The sequence below is a fragment of the Meriones unguiculatus genome, chromosome 1 (genome assembly GCF_030254825.1).
Source record: "Meriones unguiculatus strain TT.TT164.6M chromosome 1, Bangor_MerUng_6.1, whole genome shotgun sequence".
NCBI classification, from domain to species: Eukaryota; Metazoa; Chordata; class Mammalia; order Rodentia; family Muridae; genus Meriones; species Meriones unguiculatus.
Window position 1 is genome coordinate 71,869,560 of NC_083349.1, and position 13,278 is coordinate 71,882,837.

General features: G+C 43.0%; 1 protein-coding gene across 7 annotated transcripts in view; it reads left to right on the forward strand.

Annotated features, from left to right (window-relative positions):
• Atrnl1 (attractin like 1) overlaps positions 1-13,278 on the forward strand; it is a 563,418-nt gene that overhangs the window by 163,888 nt on the left and 386,252 nt on the right. The window contains exon 25 of one of the 7 annotated variants that reach the window (XM_060391730.1): positions 2,086-3,297. The exons of the other annotated variants lie outside the window; for them this stretch is intronic. Within the exon in view, the coding sequence (XP_060247713.1) occupies positions 2,086-2,175 (90 nt within the window). The 3' untranslated portion in view covers positions 2,176-3,297. Of the gene's footprint in view, positions 1-2,085; positions 3,298-13,278 lie in introns of those variants that run through there. 7 annotated transcript variants of the gene reach the window in all.

A 13,278-nucleotide genomic window follows, 5' to 3' on the forward strand; every position in this document is an offset into this window, starting at 1 on the left:
TGGGGTGAAAACCTGCTAGTTCAGAGAGGCAGAGAAAGCTCCCAGGTGACCTTCCTTCTCAGCTCACATCCTGAAAAATGAAAGCCAGGAAAACAAAAACTAAAAAGCAAAAACTCAAAGCTAAAAGCCCAAAAAGCTGTAAGGCCAAAAGCTTTCCAGCTCAGCTGACAGTCCAGGAGGAAAAGGCCAAAAGCTTTTTCTTCTTTTCCATGTGTCTTACACATCCTTTCTACGTAATCCCTGTCAGCTGGTTCCTTGCTCCACCTCCTGACCTAGGGTTAACTTTATTAAATCCTGTGTACAGAAAGCTCTTGATTTAAGGTGTGTGCTGTCTGAGCCACATCATAATCACCTGTTTATAATAAACAGAAAGTTCTTGGATTAAAGGTGTGTGATAGGGCCGAACCACACCAAACAAGAAGTAGGTTTTTACCGGTTCACAATCTTGGGTCTCCTCCATGGAGGAAGTGGTTTCATATAGTCAGCCTACCACTGGGTTGCTGTGCTCTGTCAGTTTCTGTTGGCACATGTCACACTCAGCAAAATGGGTAGCCAGGTCAGCTTGGTGAGCGGAAGTCCATGTTGTTGAGCATAATTCTCCAAGACCCTGACCGTGCACTCGGTTGTGGGTCACACAGGTGTCTCTTTCTTCTTCCAAACAAAATGTACAGCCATGTGTATGGCTCACTGTGGAGATCTCCATTTGCCGTTGTCTTAGAGGATTGTCCCAGAGAGGGGTGTGACTCATCTGCTGTCCACTTCTGGGTGGTGTCTGACTGGCACACAGAATCACCTGTAAACCAGGCTCTGGTCTCCTCTTCCTCTGTCAGCTGGCCGTAGGGCAGCAGATGGCATGGTAACGGGAGCAGAAACCATGGGCCTTTGCACAGCTTCTTTTTGTACCATGTTGGTGCCCTTAGGACCTGTTTGGGCCGGATCACACATAGACAGCTTCCATTGTTAATGGATTGCTGCTGCGTATGTCCTACTTCATGGCTTGATGGGTCAGAGAGCATCAGCTCAAGGTGGTTCCTCAGCTCCATGGCAGTTTGGTGGCTCAATATCAAATGTCCCATTTCCTGTAAGGCTCAAAACCCCAAAGGCCTCTTCTGTGATTCACCAGTAGGGGCCTGCCAAGGCTCCAAACAGCATCTCTATCTGCCACTGACAGCTCTAGTACCATTGAGTCTGCTGGGTTATATGGTCTAAGAGACAGAGCAGCCTTCACAGCAGCCTGGACCCACTGAAGAGCCTTCTTCTGCTCCAGGCCTCATGCAAGGCTAGTGGCTTCCCAAGTCACTTGGTATATGGGCCAGAGTAACACCCCCAAGCGTGGATTGTGCCGTCTCCAGAATCCAGATCGGCCCACTGAATGTTGTACTTCTTTCTTGCACATGGTACTTTTCTCCTATGTGGGAGGGGCCAGGTGTAGCATCTTATCCTTGGAAGAATATCTCGGCATGCCCCACACCAATGGACTCCTAAGAACTTCACTGAGGTCAAAGGCCCTCAGTGAATTTTGGTTGGATTTATTTTCCATCCCCTAATGCACATATTACCACTTGATCCAGTCAGCATAATGTCAGCAATACAGTGGACCAATGTGATATTTTGTGGAAGAGACAGAGCTGGAAAGTTAATATTTAGGTAAAACTGTAAAGCTATACTGCTGGCCTTGCCAATTGAATGCAAATTGCTTCTGGAGGTCCTTATGCACAGGCATCAAGGAACAGGCATTTGCTATATGAGCAGACCTGTATTGTATACCAGGAGATGTGCTAATTTGCTTAGATGGACACCACATGTGGTACAGCAGCTGCAGCCTGACTCACTACTTGACTGAGCTTTCTGTAGTCAGCTGTCATTCCCCATGGTCCATCTGTCTTTGGCACTGGCCAGATACGAGAGTGAAAGGAGATGGAATGAGCAGTACCACCTCTGCGTCTTTTAAGTCCGGAACGGTGGACTAGTTTCTTCAGATCCTCCTGAGGTGTGATACTCTTTGTGATTCACTCTTTTCCTAGTCAGAGGCAGTCCTAAGGCTTCCATTTTGCCTTTCCAACCCTAATAGGTGTCATTCCATAGGTCAGGGAACCGATGTCGGAGTTCTGCCAACTTCTCAGGATATCTGTTCCAACTATTCATTCCGAAGCTGGGGAAATAACTGCAGAATGAGGTTGGGGACCCACTGGACCTCCTGAGTCAGACTTCAGCCAAAGCTCCACTAATCACCTGTCCTGCAGAGAGCTGCTGCGTTAGCTGAAGGGCCATGTGCTTTCTGATGCCTCACAGAATCTGCATCAGTTGAGAACCAGTGTCTTGCAGAACCTGGAAAGTCTGATTGCTGGCTGACAGCACACACAGTGTTCGTAGTGGCCGCGGTGTCGCCGTCTTTCAGCGATCTCAGGATTGCTGTGAATTCCTCCTGTCTTCTGACGAGAGGGCCGAGAGACCACCCAGCACTCTCCGCTGAGCACTGCTGCAGCTATTTCTCCCTCCTGACACCACCCTCACTCCTCAGTGAAATATACAAGTCAGATTAGTTCATACAGCCTTCTTAATCAACAATGCAAATGTGTGTCATAACTGTGGCCACGGCGCGCTGAAGAGACCCTCTGAGATCCCATGCTGTCTGTGCTCAGCCTTGCTTCTTACTGTGCTGATCTGAGACCTTCCTTGCTCAGACTACATTTCTTTTGGTTTCTGGGAAATGCTTTAATCACCGTGAAGCTTTCGGCTGTGCCTTTTCTTTTGCTGTTCTTCTTTGTACTTTATTTTCATTCTTTTCCTTTCTTATTGCTGCCATATACCTGTAGGTCTACTGTAAGCTCATCCAGTCAAGGGTAAGCTTACTGGTCAGTGACTGCAGCCAGCTGTGCTTGTGGAGAGCCCAGGACTCTCTGCTTCTGGTCCACCTACTTGCCGACTGTGACACAGTCCAAGGTCCTATTTGGTTTTGGAAATGATATGTTGACAGCAGATTGTAAGACAACAAAAGAACATTTAAAGTTCTTGTTCAAGCTATGTTGGTCAAAGCAAATCATATTGCCCAGCATAATGTAGATAGGGTGAACATTCTACTTCAAGGAGTACAGGAGTATTTGCTGAAAATTAATACAGTTTATCACACTTGATATCACAAAATTTTATTAAAAATTTAACAAAGAATCGCTTTTCTATCCTTTAAGCCAGAATTACAAAGTTTCTGGTCTACTTTTATTGCCTTTGTTCTCATTGTGGAAATAAAATTATAAAAAGCTCTTATCAAATTAAAATCATATGAATACATTTTTCTTTGTATTTTAAAGGCCATGTTTGATTACAGTAGTGACTTCTGTCAAAATAGATGTGTTCTGGAAAATAGTTCATGGAATATTTTCCAAGCACAACTCTCATTTTCTTATGATGCCATGGAATAGGCCATTCTTTCCTGTGATGTGTCTGTATTTTTGCTGTGGCATGCACACCTTGCTGTTTGTAATAAAAATTCATGGCATTCATTTCTTTGGAGTCTCAAAAATGTTCGGAAAAAAATTTTTAGTAAAAAATATGAAGAAATAATGATTTGCCAAATACATGATTTTTGTGCATTCAAAATAATGTAAAACCTCAGGTTGACGTGCTCAGAGTCAGTATAATTAAATGTTTAAAAACTGAAATAAGAAAATAAGGTTTTGTAAGCAACAAGAAAACCAGTGACTTGCCCATGAAGCAACATCAGTGTGAATCACTGATTTTGTGTCAGGAACTTGGAGTCCAGAAGGAAGTGGCACATTTGAGGTAAAATAAAATAGCAATCACTCAAAATTCTGTGTTTTTCAAAACCATTCTTCAGGAATGTGGGGAAATAAAGGTATTCTCAGAGGAGGGTTCCAGCATTGCCTAAATAGAGCGAGGATAAATAGAGCGAGGACAAATGGCCCAACAGTAGAAAGTGGAGAAACTTCTCCACAGTGTGTCACTGCACATGACAAAGAGAGCGCTAACGAAATCAGGGTCAATTACAGACACGTGATAATGTAAAGGTTTCCGTGAGAACATGGCCATACAGTATGAATAATGGGCAATTTAATGTAAGGACTTCCTCAAAATGTTTCTAGCAGCGTTTTTGCCTTGGAGTCACACGGAAAGGTTATCTGGATAAGATACATTCAAGTGTTAGATGTTGAAATTCCCTCCACTTCTAGACTTGTAGAAAATGTGTTTGTCCAAACATCTGAGTCACCGTAGGCCCATTTGATGACGAGCCTGGCTCACCCAGCCGTGTTCCTAACACACCACTTTATGTTTATCTGCTGTCCTGGCTTACTTGCTGTTTCTGTGATGAAATCCCCTTACATAAAACAACAGAAAGTTCCTCCAGGTCTCATCCACGATGGAGGTGACATCGTGAGGCAGGTAACATCATGTCCACAGTCAAGAGTGGGGAGCAGCACACACATGCACACTGCTCCGCTTGCTCATGTGTTTGTGCTCGGTTTCTCATCTCTTGGAAGGCAGCTATGCTCGCCACTGCACCGCCAACGCAGTTTCTCATCTCTTACACTGTGCAGACCCCTGCCTAGGGGACGGGCATCCCAGGCATGCACACACATAGGCCGCCCAATCTAGATGGTTCTTCACAGACTCCCTGTGACTGTGTGACCTTATGCTATGTCAATGAATGCTTCTCACTAGTCATTTCTGGAACTAGCATGTCATAGAGTGTAGTCTGCTCTCCCAGTTACTGACGCTATAACCCTCCATTTTAAGCAGTAGAAGACAGTGAAATGATGTCATGCGTTCATAGACTCAGTGGCACTGGACTACATCTAGAGCATTTTACTTGTCCATGGAATCCAGTGACACTTGTCAGTGTAATCCAATGACACTGCACTACATCTAGGAAATTTAATGGAAACAAACGTTAAAAGAATTGAAATTGTTTTGTAGAATTTCAGCTAATTCTTTAAATACTTAGAATGGATTGGGTTCAGCCAGTAAATGTTTGGAGAATTCAGTTCGGTTGAAAATAGAGCTCTTGGTGGGCAGAGTTATAATTTAATGCAAACATAATATTTTTTTTTCAATGCAGTTTATTCAGGAACATTGAACAATCCTCGGACCCCGGGGAAAGCCAGCCCACAGCTTAAATAGCCTCTGGGTAGCCAACCCAGGCGTGCCACGGGGGCAATGCAGATAGGTCCACATACATGGAAGCAAGCCAGATCCTCGGCCTTAGCCAAATGTGGAGTTGTTCGTGACAGAGAGCACTCACCATCGGGAAGGTGGAAGGCTGAAACCAGCTCCATCTTTAAGGCATAGCATTCCGCAGCTCTCTACAGTTCCCCCTTTTTGTTTTAGACGCCTCAGGCAAGAGTAGAGGTCTGATCTCTGATATTAGAAATAAATTGGGACTTTGTACAGATGTTCATTTAGGTGTCATCCACCCAAAGAGCATCAGACCCGTTTTTAAGTAAATATTCTTCACTGTTTGTATAAAACACTTTGTGCTGTCAAAAATCATATCATTGAAAATCCTCAAAAAAATCCCAAAGTGAGTACTCGCCACAAAGCAGTGTTCTTGGTGACTGTACGATAATCCATGACAAAGCCAGGCTTTTTCTTCCAGAATGCATGAAGTCATGCTAGTGCTCTGATTTTCATGAGTTTCAGTGAGATACTCCACCTTTTTTAGGTTATAACTTACTGTGGGATCCAACCTCGGCAATGAAAGAATCGACTTTAGCCACAGTCGGGAGAACTCATTTTAGAACCACATGGAGCACACAGAGCTCAGGAACACACAGAGCACACGGAGCTCACAGAAACACACACAGAAACACACAGAGCTCACAGAGCTCAGGAACACACAGAGCTCACAGAGCTCAGGAACACACAGAGCTCACAGAGCTCAGGAACACACAGAGCTCACGGAGCTCACAGAAACACACACAGAAACACACAGAGCTCACAGAGCTCAGGAACACACAGAGCACACGGAGCTCAGGAACACACACAGAAACACACAGAGCTCACAGAGCTCAGGAACACACAGAGCTCACAGAGCTCAGGAACACACAGAGCTCACAGAGCTCAGGAACACACAGAGCTCACAGAGCTCAGGAACACACAGAGCTCACGGAGCTCACAGAAACACACACAGAAACACACAGAGCTCACAGAGCTCAGGAACACACAGAGCACACGGAGCTCAGGAACACACACAGAAACACACAGAGCACACGGAGCTCAGGAACACACAGAACACACGGAGCTCAGGAACACACAGAGCACACGGAGCTCAGGAACACACACAGAAACACACAGAGCACACGGAGCTCAGGAACACACAGAACACACGGAGCTCAGGAACACACAGAGCACACGGAGCTCACAGAAACACACAGAAACACACAGAGCACACGGAGCTCAGGAACACACAGAGCACACGGAGCTCACAGAAACACACAGAAACACACAGAGCACACGGAGCTCAGGAACACACAGAGCACACGGAGCTCAGGAACACACAGAGCACACGGAGCTCACAGAAACACACACAGAAACACACAGAGCACACGGAGCTCAGGAACACACAGAGCACACGGAGCTCAGGAACACACAGAGCTCACAGAGCTCAGGAACACACAGAGCACACGGAGCTCACAGAAACACACACAGCACACGGGCTCACAGAAACACATGGAGCTCACCAAACATACAGAGCACACAGAGTTCAGGAACACACAGAGCACACGGAGCTTACTGAAACACACACAGAAACACACAGAGCACACGGAGCTCACGGAAACACACACAGAAACACCCAGAGCACAGGCAAGTCCTGTTCCCAGCAACACTACTGCCAACCAACTTTTGCATATCAGATTCAAATTCACTTACATCAGATTGGTTCTGAGTTACCTGGTTCTGAATGAATGAAATTTGGTAATTCACTATTAACTCAATCTTCAGAACTAATGTCATAATTTATAGTTTTTAGGTTTTTATTTTTAGAATGAAGCCAAGAATCTTTCAATCTGCAGTTCTAATTTTCAACCTGGACTGCTGGTATCCTTCACTATACTGGTTAAGTTATACGCAACAGGATTGGAAGCCTGAGTCCTCAGCCTGATGGCTGTCTCATTTTGTCACGAGTGTGCTAGCACTTTGACCATGGAGCATGACCTGGTTCAGAACAGGTAGCATGGCAAGCTTCTGGTCAGGATTTGAAGTCAAGATTAAGTTTCACGCTGACAAATGTCTGTGTGTATTTTAAAATGTTCCGGAATGCACACAGTTAAAATACCATTGTTGTTAGTGGCCATATTATAAATTATTATGAACTACAGGAAGTTTTTGTTTATTTTTAAAAATGCTTTTTCTATTAAGATTCAGGTCTTTTATTTATAAATCTGAGCTGCTATAAATTAAGAAGAGGCAGTGATTACTCATTTTTTCAATTAGTTAAAATTAGGTTAACTGTGCTAACTAGAAGATATAAATATGAGTAACGTGTAAAACATATTTAAGCAGAGCTGAAGTAGACTCGTCATGGTGCTTTTGTGCCTGGTTCTACTCCACTCTCTTGATCTAGAGCTCCAGAGAAGAAAGAGATATATGAACTTGAAATTGTAATAACAGTTGAAAAGTTAAAAAAAACCCAGATATTACTACTCAGAAAGCTGAAAATATTTACTATCTAGCTTTTAGAAATAATGCTTCTGGACTTTCTATCTGAAATGCTATTATTATCTAGCGCCTTATCTAATGCTATTCTTTACAAACTCTGAATTTCTTAGATCAGATGGCTCAAGTGCAAAGTCTGTTTTCTGAAGGAAGTGCCTTAAAAAGACCATTTCCAACTTTTACTTTTGCAGAACAAGTGTAAATAAAGGTTCTACCACTCCCTACAGCAGTGTTTAAAGAACCGCTGACTACATGTCACAATTTCTCCCCAACTACTTGAATAATCTTTGACACCTTTTGTTTTTTAAATGTTTTCACTTAAAGAGCTCCTATAGTTTACATATATACTATTTCATAACTTTTAATTTGTATATATTTTAATAACATTTAATACTAAAATAATTTTTCATTCTATTAAATTCTTCATTGTATATTGCTGAAAAACTAGTTCTCCTTGTTTGTTTTAAATAATACAGCAGTAAATATCTGGGTCCATTCTTGCTAAATTATTTTTTGTATGCTTATCTCAAAATAATTGGTTCAGCTGAAGTGTATATGCAAATTTATAACCAGTCACAGTGTACCAGGCAATAATCAAGGCATTGTAGTTATTCATAATCTATGAAGTAAATTTATTACTATATAAACTTGATAAATGAGTAGAGAAAATAACTGGTGCAGTTCCATTCAGTAAATAGGACCTGAAGCTATGAAAACGATGTGATGTGAAATTCCACTCTACCACTAATATAATTATTATTGAATTTTATTCATAGTGATGTTGAACACTAACCCTGTATAACACATTTTTATTGTTTTTACTGTTAAATTACTGATAAGAATTTGCACTCATACATATAGTTTTATATGTGGCACCGCCTTAAGAGAGCTTTCTGAGAAAATGTTCTGAGCCCTGTGCGTGACCAGGTCACTGCTGGGTAGAAGGAGAAGCACAAACTGCCAGGGTCTTGTCTGGGAGTGTGGTACAGCAGGACGGGGCAGAGAGGAGCAGCTTTTCTCTCGGCTGGGAGGTGTGTTCAGTGTTCCCTGGCATGCATTTCAAGAGAGGGCTTCTAGTTTCGGGAACCAGGGCATCCATGTGAGGGAATTTTCAGTTACCTTCTCTTTATATAAATTTTTGTTTTCTTCTTTTGGTGTGTGAATGCTAGTGTTCCTGGTGGTGTCCTATTTCCAATGTAGTCTTTTTTGTTTTAATTCTTTTCTCCTCTGAATAACTATTTTCAAGTACCCGTTTCTGATTTGACAGGATACTTTACTTACCTAGTCTTTTCCTCTGAAACGTATATTCCGGCTCTTATTATGGGTGGTGGGACACTATAGAATCGTGGAGGAAACCTTTAGATGATATTTACACTTTTTAATTTTATGTGCACGAATGTGTACCTGAATGTATAAATGTGTGCCCTGTGCATCCCTAACTCGCAGGAAGACCAAAATAGGGCATTATATCCCTGGGGATTCAGTGAAGGGTATTATTTTTTTTTTGGTCTTTCTATTTTATTTAATTTAATATATTGTTTACTAATTGTGCCCAGTTTCAGGCAAATAACACAACTTTATTTTTAAAACTTTATTTGTGTGTGTGTGTTTTAATCACTATTTAAAAGGAAATAAAGAAATGGATTTTCAGAATCACACTGTGCAGAATGGGAATCCATTATTCCTGTTTTTAAAGTAATCAGTGACAGGCATCTTTTCTTGGCACAGATAAAGCTTTACCACTCTTGTTCTGGCTGAGAAGTCTTCTCCATCACTAAGTGAATGAACAAGAATTTCTGATACAGAGTTTGAGTCCTGACTCTCTGTTTTTCTTCTTTTTAGTCATCGTGAAGCAAACAGTTCCAGGCCAACCTACTCTCTTTAATGATGATTTTCAGCCTTATCACAGGCCTACAACAATGGGGCCAAGAAAACCTGAAGCATAGCACCTGTTTCCTCCAGACTTGACAGAGAGATGGCTCAGCCGTTAAAGGCTAGGCTCACAACCATAAATATAACAGTGAAGGGTATTATAAGCCAAGCTTTGGTGCTGGGAACAAACCTAGGTCATCTAAAAGTCGTAAGTTCTCCTGTGTGTTGACTGGATCTCTAGCCCCATCTACCACCTATGTTTGTAACACTCCCAACAATTTCAGTTTCACAGAAAGTAAGAAACTACTGAGAACTGCCATGTACAATGAGCACTTTAAAGGCTGATGATCTTTTTAAAAATTTTTATTTGTATTTTTTATAAATTACAGTTTATTCACTTTGTATCCCAGCTGTAGCCCCCTGCCTCATCCCCTCCCAATTCCACCCTCCCTCATCTCCCATGTCCCTCCCCAAGTCCACTGATAGAGGAGGTTCTCCTCCCCTTCCCTCTGACCCTAGCCTATCAGGTCTCATCAGGACTGGCTGCATTGTCTTCTTCTGTGGCATAGTAAGGCTTCTCCCCCCTCAGGGGGAGGTGAGCCAGCTGCTGACAGTCCCTGTTCCCATTACTAGGGAACCCACTTGGACACTGAGCTACCATGGGCTATATCTGAGCAGGGGTTCTAGGTTATCTCCATGATGGGTAGAGTCTTTCAACAGCCCTCTGTGGTAGGCTCCTGTCCTGTTACCTGTTTTCTCCCTCTTCTGATATCCATCCCATTTGCCTTCCTGAATGAGGATTGATCATCTACCCAGGGTCCTCCTTATTGCTTAGCTTCTTTAGGTGTACAGATTTTAGTATGTTTATCCTATATTATATGTCTAATATCTAATATCCACTAATGAGTGAGTATATACCCTGTGTTTCTTTCTGCTCTTAGGTTACCTCACTCAGGATGATCTTTTTTTCTAGTTCCCACCATTTGCCTGCAAATTTGATGATTTCCTTGTTTTTAATTGCTGAGTAATATTCCATTGTGTAAATGTACCACAATTTCTGTATCCATTCCTCCATTGAGGGACATCTGGGTTGTTTACAGATTCTGACTATAACAAATAATGCTGCTACAAACATGGTTGAGCAAGTGTCCTTGTTGTGTACTTGAGCTTCTTTTGGAGTGCTATAGCTGGATATTGAGGAAGCACTATTCCTAATTGTCTGAGAAAGTGCCAGATTGATTTCCAAAGTGGTTGTACAAGTTTACATTCCCACCAGCAATGGAGAAGAGTTCCCCTTTCTCCACATCCTCTCCAGCATGTGTTGTCTCTTGAGTTTTTGATCTTAGCCATTCTGATGGGTGTAAGGTAAAATGTCAGGGACATTTTGATTTGCATTTCCCTGATGACTAAGGATGTTGAGCATTTCTTTAAGTGTTTCTCTGCCATTTGATATTCCTCTATTGAGAATTCTCCGTTTAGCTCTGTACCCCATTTTTTTAATTGGATGACTTTTTTATTTGTTTGTTTGTTTGTTTGTTTGTTTCTGTATAACTTCTTGAGTTCTTTATATATTCAGGACATTTGCTCTCTGTCAGATACCAGATTGGTGAAGATCCTTTCCCAATCTATAGGCTGTTGATTTGTTCTGAAGATAGTGTCCTTTGCTTTATAGAATCTTTTCAGTTTCATGAGCCTGTGCTGTTGGTGTTCTGTTTAGGAAGTTGTCTCCTGAACCAATGAGTTCAAGGCTCTTCCCCACTTTTTATTCTAAGAGTTTCAGTGTGTCTGGTTTTATGTTGAGGTCTTTGATCCCCTTGGAATTGCTAAAGCAATCCTGTAAAACAACAGATCTGGAGGTATCTCCATCCCTGATCTCAAGCTGTACTATAGAGCAACAGTAATAAAAACTGCATGGTATTGGCATTGAAACAGAATGTGTATCAACAGAATCAAATAGAAGACCCAGAAATAAACCCACATACCTAAGGCTGAAGACCTTAACCATAGGAGGCTGCCCCAGGCCAGCGCGACTGTCATGCAGTACCAGCCACTTGCACATGAGCTTGTTTCATTGCAGATGAGGAAACTGAGCTGGAAGAAGCTGGTTGTCTCAGCTCACATTGCAGAGATTTAAAGTTGGCTTTTCTTACTTCAGGGCCAATGCCCTAAGATCCAACACCTGTCTCTCCAATGTCTGTGGCTCTGCCTGGCACACAGCCATATACTTTGTGAAACATGGACGCCTAGCCTGACTTCTGGCAGCTGTGCCCATGGTGGGGATGGAGCATTGACTCTCAGAGCATCCTGGTTTGATTCCCAGCACCAGCATGATGGCCTCTCGCCATGTGTGCCTCCAGCTTTGGCAATCTGATGCCCTCTTCTGACTCTGAAGAAATCAGACTTGACTGCTAATCACATAAACACACACAGGCAAATACTTGCACTCATAAAACACAAACACTTTTTTTATTTTTATTTTTTTAATATTAGTTATAGTTTGTTAACTTTGTATCCCTGCTGTATCCACTCCCTCTTCCCCTTCCAATTCCACTCTCCCACCCTCATCTCCTCCCTGCCCCTTTCCAAGTGCACTGATACGGGAGAACCTCCTTTCCTTTCATCTGATACTGGTTTATCAGGTATCTTCATGACTGGCTGCAAAGTCCTCCTCTGTGGCCTAGCAGGGCTGCTCCTCCCTGGGGGTGAGGGGGAAGGTCAAAGAGCCCACCATCAAGTTCATGTCAGAAATAGTCCCTGTTCCCCTTATTAGGGTACCCACTTGGATAATGAGTTACCAAGGGCTACATCTAAGCAGGGGTTCTAGGTGGCATCCATACATGGTCCTTGTTTGGAGAAACAGTCTCATAAAAGACCCCTGTGCCCAGATATATTTGGTCCTTGTGGAACTCCTGTCATCTCCAGGTCGTATTAACTCCCCCCACCCCTTTTTTGTTGATTCCCTGCATTCTGCCGGAGGTTTGGTTATGAGTCTTAATATCTGCTTTGATACACTGCTAGGTAGAGTCTTTCAGAAGCCCTCAGTGGTAGGCTCCTGTCCTGTTACTTGTTTGCTCTTACATCCAATGTCTATCCCATTTGTCTTTCTAAACCATCTAAAGAAGATAAACATGAAAGAGGACCCAGGGTACAATGATCAGTCCTCACTTAGAAAAACAAATACTTTCTGAAAGCATGTATGTGGCAGAGAGTAAGGTGGCACCTGTTGATTGACAGCTCTGATCAGGGTGCCCCAGGAAGGACAGAGGATGATGTGACCCTGTAGCCATGTGATAGGGATGCCCTTACACACTTGTGCTCCCTCTGTGGTCGTTAGACTTTCGCAAGCCCGGATTGATCCCTAGCTGGGAGAGATATGGATGAAGGCCTCGGGACGTCCAGAGGAGGGGCCTGTCTGCTGGAGAAAGGTTTTGTTTGGTCAGAGAACCTTGCTGGGGACACTTGAGTGAGGCTGCGGTTGGCAGGACCACTCCCTGCCTGGCTGCTCAGTCCTGCAGCTCTCTTGGCACCATCTGTGTCTGTACCTTAGGACCCTGGAGAAGGAGTCCCTGTGAGTGTCATAGGCTCCCTTTGCCATTCTGAACAGTGCGGCCTTAGTGAATGAATCCATAAAGAAAGGATGATTAAATGAAATGATTTAGTTTGCTCTTTTGGGTGATACCCTGGGACAGAAGAAGGAAATTAGATTGAAACAACAACAACAAAACACAACACACT